We start from the raw sequence: 18,395 nt of genomic DNA, 5'->3' as shown, positions 1-18,395 counted from the left end.
TCCGACACATGACTCAGCAAGCAAGAAAACAGGAAGAGAAATGGCAAAATCGTATAAAAAAACATAAAAAAGAAAAGCAAAACCAGAAAAAAATAAGTGAATACTATAACCAAACAACTATGTAAAGCAGCACAAACACATTCATTACTGAATAGCACATCCTAATATAGCGATACCAGAATACTACAGGGTCCGCTTGGTTGACATTAGGGCAGTCATCATTTTAACAAAAAAAAAAAATAGTGCTTTCTCTTTTGCCGAAAATGATACATCCCACGATGGCGCCGGTGTGATATAAAATTAGGAATCATACGCGACTTCTGCTTTGGGTTTCGCAAGTATTTTAAAATTTGTGCTGCAGCGACGACTAGTGGCGCAAATAGGAATCACTGCCCTTTTTTTTTTTAATTTTACAATTTCAAATCAGAAACACCTGGCAGCCAGACTGGCTTGCAAAGTCTCCTTAAGGAGAATAGTGTTCCCCCGTGGTCCCCACATAGCTTTCTCATGAGCCAGATCAGACACCCCCATACTTTGCACTGACGAGGGGCAAGCACCCCGAAACACCGTGTCTGCAAATTGGGATTCTGATCTGGCTTATATATCCTGAGTCATATTGCAAAGGATTGTTGAAAATCCACTTGTGACTTTTAGGATCGCTACTTCCAATAGGTGGCGCTGTGCTAGAGTTTGTCTCCTTTACTGGAGAGACAATTTGAATATTTCCCAGAGGGGCATTGCAGCTATAAGTCCCCTTACCTGGCAGCCAGACTGGCTTGCAAAGTCTCCTTAAAGAGAATAGTGTTCCCCCGTGGTCCCCACATAGCTTTCTCATGAGCCAGATCAGACACCCCCATACTTTGCACTGACGAGGGGCAAGCACCCCGAAACACCGTGTCTGCAAATTGGGATTCTGATCTGGCTTATATATCCTGAGTCATATTGCAAAGGATTGTTGAAAATCCACTTGTGACTTTTAGGATCGCTACTTCCAATAGGTGGCGCTGTGCTAGAGTTTGTCTCCTTTACTGGAGAGACAATTTGAATATTTCCCAGAGGGGCATTGCAGCTATAAGTCCCCTTACCTGGCAGCCAGACTGGCTTGCAAAGTCTCCTTAAGGAGAATAGTGTTCCCCCGTGGTCCCCACATAGCTTTCTCATGAGCCAGATCAGACACCCCCATACTTTGCACTGACGAGGGGCAAGCACCCCGAAACACCGTGTCTGCAAATTGGGATTCTGATCTGGCTTATATATCCTGAGTCATATTGCAAAGGATTGTTGAAAATCCACTTGTGACTTTTAGGATCGCTACTTCCAATAGGTGGCGCTGTGCTAGAGTTTGTCTCCTTTACTGGAGAGACAATTTGAAATCAGAAACAGTGATTCGGACTAGCGGTGTCTTTTTTTATGTTTAATTTTCTCGCTATATTTTTTTTTCTTATATTTAATGCATTGTGCCCCATGCAAGATCTTAACGGGGTTGTCCAATCTAAATCCATAAGTCTGCGGGCACTCAACCTCCATGACCTGTATGCTCAGAGTTAATAGAACATGCTGCCCATGGGACCTTCAGGATTTGAAGAGCGTTTATGTGGAAGAATGGACCAAGATCACACCTGAGCAATGCAGGCAGGCAACTAGTTTCTCCACATAGGAGCATCTTGAAGTTGTCATCATCACCAACAAAACCTTAAGATCCGAGTATTAAATAAATGTCAGTAAGCATGTTCAATACTTTTCGCCTGTGCTATTTCTCATTATTACACATCACTAAATTTATGGACATCTATGGTCTGATTTGCCTGTGTGGATTGGATGAGTTGTTACCGACATCTGGTGTGAAATTCATGTCAATACTCAATAGCACCGTTAGAAACATATTTATTTAGATAACAGGTGAGGTGTTCAATACTTATTTCACCCTCTGTATTTATTTATAAGTACACTGCATTGAAAAAAGTATTCATACCCCGTGAACTTTTCCACATTTTTACTAGTTACAGCCTAAATCTTAAATGTATTTTATTGGGATGTTATGGGACATGCCAATGCGACGCCCTGGCAAAACCAGGTAGTCACACACTAGGCCCCCACATAACACATTCCCTCACCTAGGTTACATACAGCCGACCTGAAACCCTAGTCACCCCCCTCAGGGCAAGACAGGCACACCAGTGGGCGGGAGCAGGCAGTTAGGGAACGCCCACCTAGGGGTCTAGACAGCCCGGGGTGGGAAAGCAAGCAGTGAATCTTTCTAGGTGTATTTCCAGCAGAGGAGAAGTTCAAGTTAAACGGTGCCAGGGTCGGATCCCTGGTACCTTGGCTAGGAGGCAGACGGTGGTCTCCATCAGCAGGAGACGGGAAGACGGCTCGGCAGATCCGAGGAGGACTGGAGCAGGGTTGGAGCCCGCCGGTACCGACACCGGGGACCCGACCGGAAACCGTGCACAGAGGGGGTACTCGGACCCTGAAGCCAGGACGCAACCAAAGGCCTAGTTAATCAACAGATTGAGGGCAGGATTACAGGTCCTGTCCCAACCAAAGTCCCAAAAGCAGACAACCACCCACAGATAGGGATAGGGCAACCGCCAGGGCCCATAGATCCCATGGGTCAGCGTCAGCAGGCACGGCTCCTCAGGCACACAGAAAGCCGGGAGCGGACTCCCGTGTTGCACAGAGACACTGGGGCAACCATCCCTACCCACAGAGGGGTTAACATCCGGCTGCCATTACATCGCCCCCGGGCATCCCACAACAGTAGCGGTGGTGTCCCACTTCACCACACACCGTGGGTGGCGTCACGAACCAAATACGGTCAGGCCGTACAACTACGTCCCCCTTTTCATTCGGCATGTCCGTGTGACCCCCGGGTCCGGAGGATCCTTCGAGCCACGCAGCGGGTCCAGATCCGAGGAGAACCGGCTGCTGGCACGGGGGCGGCACACCAACACAAATTAGCAAGTGTTTGTGAAGTGTAAAGGAAATGATTTATGTTTTTCTAAATATTTTAGAAATATAAATTTGTAAATATTGACGTGCATTTGTATTCAGCACCCGAGTTAATACTTTGTAGGACCACCTTTCGCTCCAAATCTTTTGGGGTCTGTTTCTACTAGCTTTGCACATCTACAGGCTGAAGTTTTCTCCTTTCCTCTTTGTACACTCGCTCTCGCTCAGTGAGATTGGATGGAGACGTCTGCGATCAGCAATTTTCACGTCTTGTCACAGACTGTCAATGGGAGTTCGGTCTGGACTGTGCCCCGTTCATATGCATTAATATGCTTTAATCTAAACCCTTCATTGTAGCTTTAGTAGGATGTTTAGGGTTGTTGTCCTCCTGGACGGTGAATTTAAGCCCCGGTCTAAAGAGCTTTGCAGCCTGTAACAGATTTTCCTCCAGGATTGCCCTGTTTTTAGCTCCATCTTCCCATCACCTCTGACCACCTCCCTGTACTTCCTGAAGAAAAGCCTCTCAACAGCAAGATGCTGCCACCACCATGTATGACTGTGGGGATGATATTTGCAGGGTGATATGCAGTATTATTTTTCCACCACACATAGCATTTTATATTTAGCCCAAAAAGTTCTACTTTGGTTTCATCTGACCAGAGCACCTTCTTCCACATGCTCGCTGTGTCCCATACATGGCTTTTTGCAAACTGGAAACAGGAATTTTTATGGCCCTTTCAAAAAGGTCTTTCTACTTTTCCATAAAGGCCAGATTTGTGGAATATACGACTAGTAGTTGGTCTGTGGACAGATTCTCCCACTGAGCTGAGGTTCTCTGTGGCTCCTCCAGAGTGATCATGGGTCTCATGGCTGCTTCTCTAATTAGTGCTCTCCTTGCTTGGGATGTCAGTGTAGCTGGACGGCCGTGTCTTGATAGGTTTATAGTTGTGCCATGTTTAGATGATGAATTGAACAGTGCTCCATCAAATGCTCAGAGCTTAGTTTATTTTTATTTTAACCCAAAAATGAGAAGAAAATACCAAAATTTTAATTCTATTCAGAAAACTACCAGGATAGACCACAAATATTTCCAAACTCAATATCCCAATAAATACACCATACCTCATCAATTCATGAGTCTTTATTGATGACAGATCCCTGAGGGTCACTCCCTGAAGAAGCGGTTGTGAAACGCGCGTTGGAGTGTGTGGCGGGGGAGCAGTGTCATACTCTGTACACCATGGCATCAGGTTTGTCTATGTGATGTTACTAATGGGGTGGCTGTACTGATGATGCTATATGTATAATACTATGATATAATGGAATTGAATGCATCATTGGGGAATTATATGGTAATAATGTAAAAGTGTTATATTGATTATCACCATCTTTACATAGTTATAACCCCCATATGTATATTTGAATATAAATCCATGGTTAATTGGAGTATGACCTGCTCTCTATGACTAGTGTTTTTAATAATGTATTTTTTAATTTTATCCTTTGTGATTTATGTTTTTAATGTCATCAATAAAGACTCATGAATTGATGAGGTATGGTGTATTTATTGGTTTATTTTTAGCCTAACCCAGCTTTACTCTTCTCCACCACTTTATCCCTGACCTGTCTGGTGTGTACCTGTCACAATTCCACCACTCAGTGTCTTATGGGCTCTGTGAGTGACAGCTCAGCCATCCTATAGGATCTGTGACGCGTTGGGCTGTTAGTATGGTGATAACCCAGTTGTCTAATCAGAGTCAGGGGCGCGAGAGGTGTGTCAGTATCATTATTGATACCCCAGCTGCCCTATCTGGCAGGGTTTTCTACAGGTGTCACCCATTCTGGGTAATTCTTGGCTATTTAGCTTCCTGACAGTGATCAGATCACTGCCAGTTGTAGCTTTAGCTCAGTGGTGTGCCTGTTACTGTACTCAGTCTGATCTATTGTTTACCTATCATTGTGTTTGACGATCTGTTTGCCAAGCTCCTTTGTTTTGACCAGCTAACTTCCTGGAAATTTGACCTCAGACTGTGACCTGACTAAGCCTTTGTCTTGCCCCTTTGTTTATGACAAGACCTCTTGATATTTGACCCAGGACCTCTTCACTACCCAGTCTCATGGATAGCGTCACATGACATTTTTTTCCATCCCACCAGTATAGATCCTATTTGTGCACTGTGCATTCAGGTGACGAATCTGACCCAGGTGATTCAGGATTTGACCAGAGGCACCAAAGACTAGAATCATCGCAGTCCCACTTGTAGGGTCAGTTTCCTAGTGCAGTGGGGCTTCCCAGAACCCTCCGATGCTGGCAGTAAGGCCTAAGCCACACGGCGAGAAAATCGGTGCGAGTGGAGTGCAACAAAACATCACATTCCCCTCGGACCAATTCTAGCCTGTGTGACAGCACACATGAGCGATTATTTTCTCAGCCCTAATCGGACCGAGAAAACAATCGCAGCATGCTGCGATTGTAAGCTGAGACTCTTTCTCTCGCACCCATTCAAGTGAATGGGGCGAGAGAAAAATCGCACTGCACTCGCGGTACACCGGTGTACTGCCAGTGCAGTGCGAGAATGGCAATAGCCGGCTATGCAGGAGAGAGGGAGAGAAATCCCTCCCTCCCCTCCTCTGTGCCAGCCCGCCCCCCGCAGCTGAGGTCTGCTCACATGATCGGAGCTCAGATGCAGGCACACTCGTATGACACGGCTCCTGCTGTGCTGCCAGCGCGAGCCGAATCTCATGCGAGCATCGCAGTAGTGTCCCGTGTGGCCCCAGCCTAACTGACGCCTGTATCTTCTGATGTACACAGCCGTGTTACACACACAGCTCCGCTACAACCACGTCGCGCACACACACAGGTCCGCTACAACCACGTCGCGCACACACACAGCTCCGCTACAACCACGTCGCGCGCACACACAGCTCCGCTACAACCACGTCGCGCACACACACAGCTCCGCTACAACCACGTCGCGCGCACACACAGCTCCGCTACAACCACGTCGCGCGCACACACAGCTCCGCTACAACCACGTCGCGCACACACACAGCTCCGCTACAACCACGTCGCGCACACACACAGCTCAGCTACAACCACGTCGCGCGCACACACAGCTCCGCTACAACCACGTCGCGCACACACACAGCTCCGCTACAACCACGTTGCACACACACACAGCTCTGCTACAACCACGTCGCACACACACACAGCTCTGCTACACCCTCATTATACATACAGCTCTCATTATACACACACAGCTCCGCTTCACTCGCGTCGCGCACACAGATCTGCTACACCCAGGTTACATACACAGCTCCACTACACCCTCATTATACACACACAGCTCCGCTACACCATCGTTACATGCACTACTCCACTACACCGATATTACACACACAATTCTGCTACACCCACATTACACGAGAGCCCACTCTCTGAACACCATGTGATACAACTTCTTTTCCTACGGTCCGGACACCAGCTCCTTCCTTCCGAGATTGGCGCCGCCCTCACACGTGACTGATCATGTGTCCATGACGTCACCGCAGGTCCTGTCCTGCTCTGAGTGCCGGGTTCTGCTGGTGGAGTCAGCTGATCGCTGTGTAGATGACCGCTGCGGGCGATCAGCAGGATGGCGAATCAGCACGACGTCCTCAGGGACACCACCCGGCTGGCCTCGTCCACTATGGTCCTGCAGGTACACTTCTGTGCTTCTCCAGCTTCCATGGAACTACATCTCCCAGCATGCCCTGCAGCAGTGGGGACTGTAGTTCGGTCACAGCTGGCTGCGATGCCGGATTATCAGTGTGTGGTAGATGATGGCTCTAGTTGTGGATAGACGCAAATTAATACATCGTAAGGAGTATGGACGATCTCCTGGGACTCCTCGCTATGTTTTGGTTTTATTGGCCGGAAAGGAGCGACATCATCGCTGCAGCATGTGACACGTGGGTCTTATTCCTGATGAAGCCGGTGTACTTACCAAATCCCTGTCAGAATGGCTGCATAGTACATTAATTGTCCTTTTTACAGCCGTTCTGAGAGTCTGGGTTTTCATAGTAAATACCCCGGCCTCATCAGGTCTAAAAGATGTGTTCAATAATGTACTGTAAATCCTAGAGGTTTGTAACGTGCTCCTTGTCTGTGCAGGTCGTCTTCCGGGTCCTGACGTTTGCCCTGAACGCCTTCACCCTGCGCTATGTCTCCCGGGAGATCATTGGCCTCGTCAATGTCCGGTAAGTTTCCCCACAGTCGCCATAGTGACAACATAGTATAGACGGACAGTTACAGAGCCGCAGCTTGTGGGGTCCGAGTGCTCATCCCCCCCCCCAATCACTAATAGGAGACTGGGCAGAGCGCTGCAAACTTGTGCGGGGCTCAAGGGGGCCAAATCATCAAAGCTTATTACACCAGAAAAGCGGCGGAAAAAGCTGTGAAAACTCCGCAAATTATGGCGTAATGTTGAGTAGCCCAAAAGTGTTGCGACTTTTGGCATTGGAGCCGCGCCACCTGTCCGTGCAATTCACGAAAAATACCGGCGTTTTGTAGCCAGAAATGATACCGCAGCCCCTGATTGGAGAAGCGCACAGCACCCGGAGGACCGGCTCAGTGAGGGGTCTGCACCTCTGAGTAAATAAGGCTCTTTGTACTCCGGTGCGGGCCATGTCAGGCTTACTTACTAAGTGCCGCTTACATTGCATTGAGTCCCCCCTTCCTCCCTCCCCGCTGCCTTTGCATCTGAGTCCAAAATCCCCCGCTGGCTTTGCATTGATTCCTTTTTTGTGACAGATTATACCTATTTCTAAAATCACACTTTATTAGAATATATATTTAAAACCACAAACTCAACAAAAAAATACAAAAATACATACAAATTCACACTGTATAGTTAGTGGTTGACACATATTATTAATCCCAAGTATAATTACAAATTATCCCACATGGGGAGGAAGGGACCTTTAAATGACCTCAAACAAGGTGGCAGGAATTTCCCCAAATGGTTTTAGGGGTATACTCTATTCCTTATCCCGAAACAGTTTTTCTACCTGTCAGTGGAGTACACCTTATTTTTCCGGTGCCCCATTCCTCGACGGCTTTCCCTTTTCAATCCCTATTTGGGCATACAATTTAAAGAAATTAATGATGAAGATTTTTCCTCTTCCTTTATATATTTTATTGGGTATTGTCAACCCACTATCTGAACATAGCCCATTATATTCGGTGAGACCCCAAAATATTAGACATTCAGAGTCCAAAAGGCAATTATTGTATTCAGTTCTCAACTGTCCCTCAATAAACTGTACCCTGCCTACCAATGGAGTACATTCTAATTTGTACAATGCCCCCATCCCTCGGCGGCTGCCCCTCAGTGATTTACTGCCTCAAATAGTCATGCAAATAAACCAAAAAATACGGGACATATCAGATGTATTCAAATGACTTATCTGCTATTTTTCGGGGTCCTGAGAGGTTTCTCATATCCATCAATAATTATAATTGAAAACTCAACGCGTTTCCCTCCATCACCATATTAGACGGAGTTCATCAGGAGATTCAAAACTGGGCCTAATAGCCTCCTAAAAAGAAGTTTTTTGTAAGAGTTAAAACTTATTCTGACCAGGATCCCACAAGGCAAATACATATCAGAACAAATTCTCATGTGTCTCTCCTCAAAGTAGTTCTTTTATATATTTCATCCAAAAACAAAAAGTATATAATAATATTATTCAAGCTAAAAAATCCATTATTGAGTTCCCAAACGCAGACTAATAGCCCTTACCTTCAATGATGTGCTCTCCACGGGTCAAAAAAAAATGGTATGAGGCACCGGGACTAGAGCATTGAGGTTTAAATAGCACAAGTTCCTCCCGCTTTCAGTCATGTGATTGCTTGATTTATGTCCGACTGAATTCAGGGTTGTTTCGTTTAAATACATTCAGGCCAGCCTGTTTCTTTGAATCGGGACTTTCAAAACCATATATATACGAAAATATTTACGTTTTGTATCTTTAAAAAGCAGTGGATTTATCATAAAGCAAGCTATGTTCAGCGCATGCGCATCCCATCAGCAATCTCCCCTATCTCCATAGTCAGGAAGTTTGCTGTGGAGTGTATTGCGAATGCGCGCCTCTTCAACAGGCGTCTCCATGGTAAGGAGAGGCGCCTTCCAACGCGCTCTGCGTATCACGCATGCGTCCTTCACTTTAGTACTCCACATAAGCCTTTAAGCGGTATGTTTTCAGCTTAGGCTGCTTTCACACATCCCTATGGGGAGATAAGGTATGCACACCAGTGACTATGTAAGGGGAATACATGAAATAGCAGAAACTGCTGTGTGAATACTGACATGAAAAATTCAATAGCTATATGTAAGAATGAAAATATGAAAAATGGAATCTGCATTATTGCCATGAACATATGAATCAAGAGAAATTTAGCTACTGAATTGATCAATGCAATAGAGCCCCAACACTACGCCAAAGTATTTCTCTACGTTGGGGTCCCTAGCTTGTGTGTGTCCTCTCATGCAGTTAAAAAACCTACCGTGTATGGGAAGCTGAGACCCAGGCTATATATGCGTATGATATGGATTGGCAATAGGTGTGAGTGGGGTGGGTTCCCAAACGAAAAAATACTAACAAATAGGAATAACGTTTGGAACACCATTCTAAGTCCGAACTGGGTGCAAAAACCTAGTATTTTTTCAAGCTAGGGACCCCAACGTAGAGAAATACTTTGGCGTAGTGTTGGGGCTCTATTGCATTGATCAATTCAGTAGCTAAATTTCTCTTGATTCATATATTCATGGCAGTAATGCAGATTCCATTTTTCACATTTTCACTCTTTCATATAGCTATTAGATTTTTCAGGTCAGTATTCACACAGCAGTTTCTGCTATTTCATGTATTCCCCTTACATAGTCACTGGTGTGCATACCTTATCTCCCCATAGTGATGTTTTTTTAGGTTTTTGCACCCAGTTCGGACTTAGAATGGTGTTCCAAACGTTATTCCTATTTGCTTTCACACATCCGACTTGAGCTCTGCGGCTCAATCCGGCTGTGCAAGCTATGCAACGGATGCGGTGAAAACACCGCATCCTTTGCATAAGTTTTTCCCATGCGGCCCGTCCGGTTTTTGCCGCTTGCGGCATGCTACTGAGCATGCGCAGTGGCAAAAACCGCATGCGGCGGCCGGATGCGTTTTTTGCCGCATCGCGCCGCATCCGGCCGCCATAGGCATGCATTGAAAAATGCGCCGCATCGGCCGAATGCGGCACGATGCGTTTTTTTTTTGCTGCACGAAAAAACGTGCTAGGCAACGTTCCATCCGGCCGCCGCATCGGCTAATTCTGCCGCATGCGGCAAAAAACGGATGGAACGCAAGGCCTTGCGGCACAATGCGGCACTAATTAAAGTCTATGCAGAAAAAACGCAACAGGCAGCAAAAAAAAAACGGTTGCGATTTTCCTGCAAAGTGCCGGAGTGTGCCGCATTGCAGAAACCGGAGGTGTGAAAGCAGCCTTACGTGCCAGGGGCTTCATAGTAAGTTACACCCCCTTCCACGCATGCGCACTCAATCGGCACTGTACACCGCATAGCCCCGTTCCAGAAGATTTTACAGAGAGGCCCAATGTGCGCATCTCCTCTGAATGATAGGAGATTCTAGAGCACAATTGCGCTTACATCAGCGTGTCTGTGTGTCTGCGTGCTCCACTGCATTTCTGCATCAAGGATTTTTAATGTCTATATTAATCAGGGGGTTACACTGATTCAATAAGATAATGTCATTTGTTGAAACATACTACTTTAAAGAAAAGGAACACATGGGAATTTCTTATTAAAGGCACAGGTTGTTTAGGCTATGGGGCAATCAATTTAGATCAATACATCCCATGCAGGTAAATTATTTTTTGAGTTCCCTCAACCATATCTCTAAAGGCCCCTTTACACTAAACAACTTACCAGCGATCCCAACAACGATACAACCTGATAGGGATTGCTGGTAAGTTGCTAGGAGGTCGCTGGTGAGAGCGATCCCACCAGCAACCTGACCTGGCAGGGATCGCTGGAGCATCGCTACAGGGGTTGCTGGTGAGCTGTCACCAGCAACCAGTGACCAGCCCCCAGCGACGCACTTAAGCGATGCTGCGCTTGGTAACTAAGGTAAATATCGGGTAACCAACCCAATATTTACCTTGGTTACCAGCGCACGCAGCTACACGTGCAGAGAGCAGGGAGCAGCGCACACCGCTTAGCGCTGGCTCCCTGCTTGCCTAGCTACAGTACACATCGGGTTAATTACCCGATGTGTGCTGTAGCTACACGTGCAAGGAGCAGGAGCTGGCACTGACAGTGAGAGCGGCGGACGCTGGTAATGAAGGTAAATATCGGGTAACCAAGGACAGGGCTTCTTGGTTACCTGATGTTTACCGTGGTTACCAGTGTCCGCAGAAGCCGGCTCCTGCTGCCTGCACATTTAAGTCCCCTTTACACACTGAGGCTTTCTAGCGATCATGCTGCACAGCGGGAAACAAAGGACCAAAGAATGGTCCTGAACGATTTGTAGCGATCAGCGACCTCACAGCGGGGGCCAGGTCGCTGATGTGTTTCACACACTGCAATGTCACTGGGGAGGTCGCTATTACGTCACAAAACCGGTGACGTTACTGCGATGTCGTTTGCGATGTTGCAGTGTGTAAAGCCATTACTTACAGCAGGAATTGCAGCTGTATATTGCTCAGACCAAAAGACTACTACTCCTCCAGCAGGATACAGCTAAACCCCCACTAGGTGGAGGCAACACAGGTGCAGGTGGAGCCATTCACACTCACTTCGAAATATGGAGGAGGTGATGGCTGGATGGTAAAACTGCACACTAGTGGCTTGCATAGAGCACTGTTCACACTAGCAGATGCACAGTCACAAACCCGCAGCCTATTAGGTGACGCCCATACTATTAGATCAGGCGGGCTGCCAAGCCGTACCCCCACTGCGCGCTACGTAGGGACAGAAACTCTGATAGCAAGGCCTAACAAAAAGGGGCCTGGCTGTATCCTGTACAAAAAAGTTTTTGAGGTTTTTTGTTAGCGTTATGGCCATAAGACGTAAGCCTACAACCCTCGTCACGGGAACCTCATGCTTGTAGGTCCCTACACTATATATAATATAAAAAAGCAAAAAAGAAAATATCATTACTTACAGCAGGATGGAATTGCAGCTGTATATTGCTCAGACCAAAAGACTAGGAGTAGTAGTAGTCTTTTGGTCTGAGCAATATACAGCTGCAATTCCATCCTGCTGTAAGTAATGATATTTTCTTTTTTGCTTTTTTATATTATATATAGTGTGTAAAGCCACCTTAAGAAGCAAAAAAATGCCTCCCCCAGACCAGAAGAATTACAAAAAAGCAGTTATACGTTAATTGTTCGTTTAGGCCTTTTGGGCTAACTGATTCAAAACAGTATATCCATTTACATTCTTTTTGAAGTAGTGTCTTATTCCAATCACCTTTTCTAGGTGATGGAGATATCTGTTCAATAACCCTAAAGTTTATACTTTTTCCATCTCCTCCGTGAGTCGATCTTACATGTCTAGACACTGGCGTATCCCTCGCGTTTCTAATATCTCCTATATGCTCACCCATTCGTTTCCGTAGCTCTCTTTTGTTTTTTTCCTATGTAATTCATAGGACAGCTACATGTAATCAGGTATATTACTCCTTCAGAGCTACAGTTAGCAAATTCTCGTGTTTGGTATGTTTTTCCAGTGCTCACACTTGTCACTTCTTTTCCTTGGGAGATCCAATTACAGAATTTACAGTGCCCACATTTGTAGGTCCCTGTTACTTTTTTGTCTAGCCAAGTTCCCATGTTTTTTGGGGCTTGATAGAAACTTTGTACCAGCCGGTCTTTAATTGCTCTACCCTTCCTAAACGTTACAGACAGCTTAGGTGCTAGATATTTCTGTAGGCTCGAATCTGCTTGGAGGATACCCCAGTGTCTTTGCAAGATCGACAATACCTCTTTACTGCAATTGTCATATGTGCCTATCAGGCGTACTATTGAATCGTCTTTTCCTCTCTGTTTTGGGATAAGTAAATTGTGGCTATTCATTTCACTAGCTCCCTTTATATGCTTCACTTAGAATATATGAGGGGTAGCCTCTCTCAGAAAATCTCTTCTGTAGATCTCTGAGAGAGGCTACCCCTCATATATTCTAAGTGAAGCATATAAGGGAGCTAGTGAAATGAATAGACACAATGACAATTGCATTAAAGAGGTATTGTCGATCTTGCAAAGTGTTTCAACAAATGACATTATCTTATTGAATCAGTGTAACCCCCTGATTAATATAGAGATTAAGAATCCGTGATGCAGAAATGCAGTGGAGCACGCAGACACACAGACACGCTGATGTAAGCGCAATTGTGCTCTAGAATCTCCTATCATTCAGAGGAGATGCGCACATTGGGCCTCTCTGTAAAATCTTCTGGAACGGGGCTATGCGGTGTACGGTGCCGATTGAGTGCGCATGCGTGGAAGGGGGTGTAACTTACTATGAAGCCCCTGGCACGTAAGCTGAAAACATACCGCTTAAAGGCTTATGTGGAGTACTAAAGTGAAGGACGCATGCGTGATGCGCAGAGCGCATTGGAAGGCGTCTCTCCTTACCATGGAGACGCCTGTTGAAGAGGCGCGCATGCGCAATACACTCCACAGCAAACTTCCTGACTATGGAGATAGGGGAGATTGCTGATGGGACGCGCATGCGCTGAACATAGCTTGCTTTATGATAAATCCACTGCTTTTTAAAGATACAAAACGTAAATACTTTCGTATATATATGGTTTTGAAAGTCCCGATTCAAAGAAACAGGCTGGCCTGAATGTATTTAAACGAAACAACCCTGAATTCAGTCGGACATAAATCAAGCAATCACATGACTGAAAGCGGGAGGAACTTGTGCTATTTAAACCTCAATGCTCTGGTCCCGGTGCCTCATACCATTTTTTTTTTTTGACCCGTGGAGAGCACATCATTGAAGGTAAGGGCTATTAGTCTGCATTTGGGAACTCAATAATGGATTTTTTAGCTTGAATAATATTATTATATACTTTTTGTTTGGGGATGAAATATATAAAAGAACTACTTTGAGGAGAGACACACGAGAATTTGTTCTGATATTTATTTGCCTTGTGGGATCCTGGTCAGAATAAGTTTTAACCCTGACAAAAAACTTCTTTTTAGGAGGCTTAGGCCCAGTTTTGAATCTCCTGATGAACTCCGTCTAATATGGCGATGGAGGGAAACGCGTTGAGTTTTCAATTATAATTATTGATGGATATGAGAAACATCTCAGGACCCCGAAAAATAGCAGATAAGTCATTTGAATACATCTGATGTGTCCCGTATTTTTTGTTTTATTTGCATGACTATTTGAGGCAGTAAATCACTGAGGGGCAGCCGCCGAGGGATGGGGGCATTGTACAAATTAGAATGTACTCCATTGGTAGGCAGGGTACAGTTTATTGAGGGACAGTTGAGCACTGAATACAATAATTGCCTTTTGGACTCTGAATGTCTAATATTTTGGGGTATCACCGAATATAATGGGCTGAGATGTTCAGATAGTGGGTTGACAATACCCAATAAAATATATAAAGGAAGAGGAAAAATCTTCATCATTAATTTCTTTAAATTGTATGCCCAAATAGGGATTGAAAAGGGAAAGCCGTCGAGGAATGGGGGCACCGGAAAAATAAGGTGTACTCCATTGACAGGTAGAAAAACTGTTTCGGGATAAGGAATAGAGTATAACCCTAAAACCATTTGGGGAAATTCCTGCCACCTTGTTTGAGGTCATTTAAAGGTCCCTTCCTCCCCATGTGGGATAATTTGTAATTATACTTGGGATTAATAATATGTGTAAACCACTATACAGTGTGAATTTGTATGTATTTTTGTATTTTTTTGTTGAGTTTGTGGTTTTAAATATATATATTCTAATAAAGTGTGATTTTAGAAATAGGTATAATCTGTCACAAAAAAGTTTTTTGTATAACTGTAAAAATAATAGTTCTTTCTGAAAAACTTTGCATTGATTCCCCCCCCCCCCACGCTGGCTTTGCATTGAGTCTGCCCTCCCTGCTGGCTTTGCATTGAGTCCCCCCCTACCCCCGCTGGCTTTGCATTGAGTCCCCCCCCCTGCTGGCTTTGCATTGAGTCCCCCCCCCTGCTGGCTTTGCATTGAGTCCCCCTCCCTGCTGGCTTTGCATTGAGTCCCCCCCTATCCCCGCTGGCTTTGCATTGAGTCCCCCTCCCTGCTGGTTTTGTATTGAGCCCCTCTTCAGTCTGAGAGGAGAGCAGCACTCGGATGTGCCAAAGGTTTTGGGGAGGGCAGGTATTCCTTAAAGACACTCTCGGTTTTTGGTATTTTCCATCCCTGGCTGCGGTCTATTTTTAAACAAAAAACAAACCTCTGTACCTTTTTCACACTTCCAGTTCCAGCACGGAATCACCACCGCGGCTTCCAATCATCTGTTATTGTCTGCAGTGCTGATATCACACCCACAGCACTGCAGATAATCGGTGAGCTGAGAGGCTTGTGTTGTCAAATCAGGCAGAGCCGCTGAGCTCAGTGATTGTCTGCAGAGCTGTCGGCGTGACGTCAGCACTGCAGGCAATAACAGATGATCGATAGCAGCGGTTGGGTCTGTGGTGCTAAAACTGGGGAGGGTGAGTAAAGAACAGTTTGTTTGTAAACAAAGGAAGATACTTTTTAATAGTTGTTTACATGTGGATTGCGTGAGTTGCTTTGTGCTCAGACGTCAGAGCTCGTGTGTAATCCGCTCCTTATATTCGGCCTCTTTCCTCTTTCTCTCCAGCCTCACCCTCCTTTATACCACAGTGGTGTTTCTTGCCCGTGAAGCCTTCCGTAGAGCGTGTCTGAGCCATTCTGCGCAGCAAAGCTGGAGACACACCATCCACCTCACCTGGTTGGCGTAAGTATTGCTGGTGGCACAGACCAGGGCTGAGTCTCTGCTGCTCCCAGTGTTATTGTCTGCAGCGTTGATGTCATGGCGCTGCAGACGATCGGTGAGCTCGCTGGTGTTGGGAGCTCAAGTTTAACAACTGAATTTTCTCGATTTTGCAGAGTACCGCTAGGAGTCTGCTGGTCGGTAATATTAGGGTGGGTATGGCTGCATATATTGGAGGTCCCGGATCCCGCGATTATCCCACATTATGGCACTGGGGTTCTGGCGTTTGGATTCTCTGCTGTAATTGAACTAATGGCAGAACCATTCTGGGTCCTGGCACAAGCTCATCTCTTTGTGAGACTGAAGGTAAGTGTGGGACGCGGCTTCTCGCTCAATGTTTATACGGGAGCGTCTTCTTCATCCATGTCTGTGACTTCTTCTGCCCCTAAGGCTAAGTTCACATTTCCGTTGTTTTGTATCAGTCACATGCGTCGCTTGACGCATGTGACTGATGCGCTCTACAACGGATGACAAAAAACAGAATTCTTTGTCGGATTCCGTTGTGTGCGGGGGGCGGAGTTCAGGGGGGGGGAAGCCGAGCGGGGCCGTGGCACTGAGGACGTCAGTGCCGCAGGGACTGCAGGACAGGTGAGTGTGTGTGTGTGTGTGTGTATACACATGCTGAATGCGGGAGGGGCGGAGCCAGGCGGGGGGCGGGGCCAGGCGCTGAGGATGTCAGTGGCAGTGCTGCGGTCTGCATGGCTGGGGACAGGTGAGTGTATGTGTGAGTGTGTGAGTGAGAGTGTGTGTGTGTGTGTGTGTGTGTACATGCGGAGTTCGGGAGGGGGCAGAGCCGAGCGGGGGCGGGGCCAGACGAGGGTGTCAGTGGCAGTGCTTGTCTGCATGGCTGGGGACAGGTGTGTGTGTGTGTGTGTACATACATGTGCGGAGTGCAGGAGGGGGTGGGGCCGAGCGGGGAAGTGTCGGCCTCCCTGCACACGTAACCAGACTAAATATCGGGTAACAGCAAAGCACCCGATGTTTACCTTGGTTACCCGATATTTACCTTGGTTACGGGCCTACACTGCTTAGCGCTGGCTCCTTGCACCGTAACCAGGGTAAATATCGGGTAACCAACCAAAGCTGGTGACGTGTGCAGGGAGCCAGAGAGCATGCGCAGCGAAATCCGACGGATCGCGCTGCTCAAAAAACGTTACATGCTGCGTTCCTCCCGCCCGGCGGTCAGTCGTTCCACGACTGATCAGTCGGGCGGAGGGTGCAACGCAGCATCATCAGTCACAACCCGCTGCTCATACAAGTCTATGGGAGCAACGGAATCCGCTAAACGGATTACGTTGTTTACAAGAGCAGCGGATTGTGACTGATACATTTTAGCGGAAATGTGAACTTAGCCTAAGAAGAAACCAGATCATTGCTCCCTGAAAGCCTATAAAATGTATCAGACCTACACGGACACATGGATACACAGGCTCCGATTTCAGAATTCTGGCGGAAAAGTTTGGAAAAGTTGCAAACTTTTGGCCCAACTTGGTTTCGACAAATCTTGTGACTTTTGACAATTTTGCCAAAATGTTCAGTGGTGCGGTGGGGAAGGGGTGCCACAGGTCACCTAATTCATGATCAGCCGTTGGGTTCTGAAACCAGAAATGTCAGAACTTCCCCATTTATGAAGAGGCGAAGACTTCTTCAGGAACCACGGGCGTCCGACTCGTACAATCATCTTCACCAAGAAAATCACCAGTCTTCATGAATTGGGGCCATTATGGTTTATGCAGGTTTTCACAATTCATCCTTTGGGGTTTGATGGTCCATTTTGCAGACAGAACTCAAATGAGTCTGTGAAAATAGCCAACATCACGTACACGGCAGCAAGACGCACACCACAATGGAAGCCACATCGACCCCATTATAGTCTGGTGACAAATCTGTTCCCCCGATAATAGAATAAAGTGGAACAGTAGTGTGAACTGAGTCCAAGACCGATGTCCACCAAATGCAGAAACATGTATGCTTTACCGGGCGTACAGGGGCGCGGGAGACAGACATCTGTCCTGATATATTCTAGGTAGTAATGAGCAGGCACTACAATGTTCTGGTACTCGGAACCAGCAGGTGGTACTTAGATGGGCGCGACTCGAGTATAATGGAAGGGAATGGGGAACTTAAGCATTTTTCTGCAAAATGTTTGAGTCCCCCGTTGATTTCCATAATACTCAAGTGCTCAAGTCGCCCCCATCTGGGAATCCAACTAATAGTTACGAGATCCGAGCATGGTAGTGCCCGCTCATCACTAGTTACGAGTACCAAGCCCCCGAGCATGGTAGTGCCCACTCATCACTAGTTATGATGAGTACTGAGCACCCAAGCATGGTAGTGCCCGCTCATCACTAGTTACGAGTACTGAGCACCCGAGCATGGTAGTGCCCGCTCATCACTAGTTA

General features: G+C 46.5%; 1 protein-coding gene across 1 annotated transcript in view; it reads left to right on the top strand.

Moving 5' to 3' along the window:
• Positions 1-6,499: 6,499 nt before the first annotated feature.
• The window catches only part of RFT1 (RFT1 glycolipid translocator homolog), a 42,192-nt gene continuing 30,296 nt past the window's right edge, over positions 6,500-18,395 (top strand). The window contains exons 1-4 of the mRNA XM_075321767.1: positions 6,500-6,653; positions 7,106-7,191; positions 15,841-15,957; positions 16,110-16,299. Of these exons, the coding sequence (XP_075177882.1) occupies positions 6,588-6,653; positions 7,106-7,191; positions 15,841-15,957; positions 16,110-16,299 (459 nt within the window). The 5' untranslated portion in view covers positions 6,500-6,587. The remainder of the gene's footprint in view (positions 6,654-7,105; positions 7,192-15,840; positions 15,958-16,109; positions 16,300-18,395) is intronic.

Source organism: Anomaloglossus baeobatrachus, chromosome 8, assembly GCF_048569485.1.
Source record: "Anomaloglossus baeobatrachus isolate aAnoBae1 chromosome 8, aAnoBae1.hap1, whole genome shotgun sequence".
Taxonomy (NCBI): Eukaryota; Metazoa; Chordata; class Amphibia; order Anura; family Aromobatidae; genus Anomaloglossus; species Anomaloglossus baeobatrachus.
This window is presented reverse-complemented; position numbering and strand designations above follow the sequence as displayed.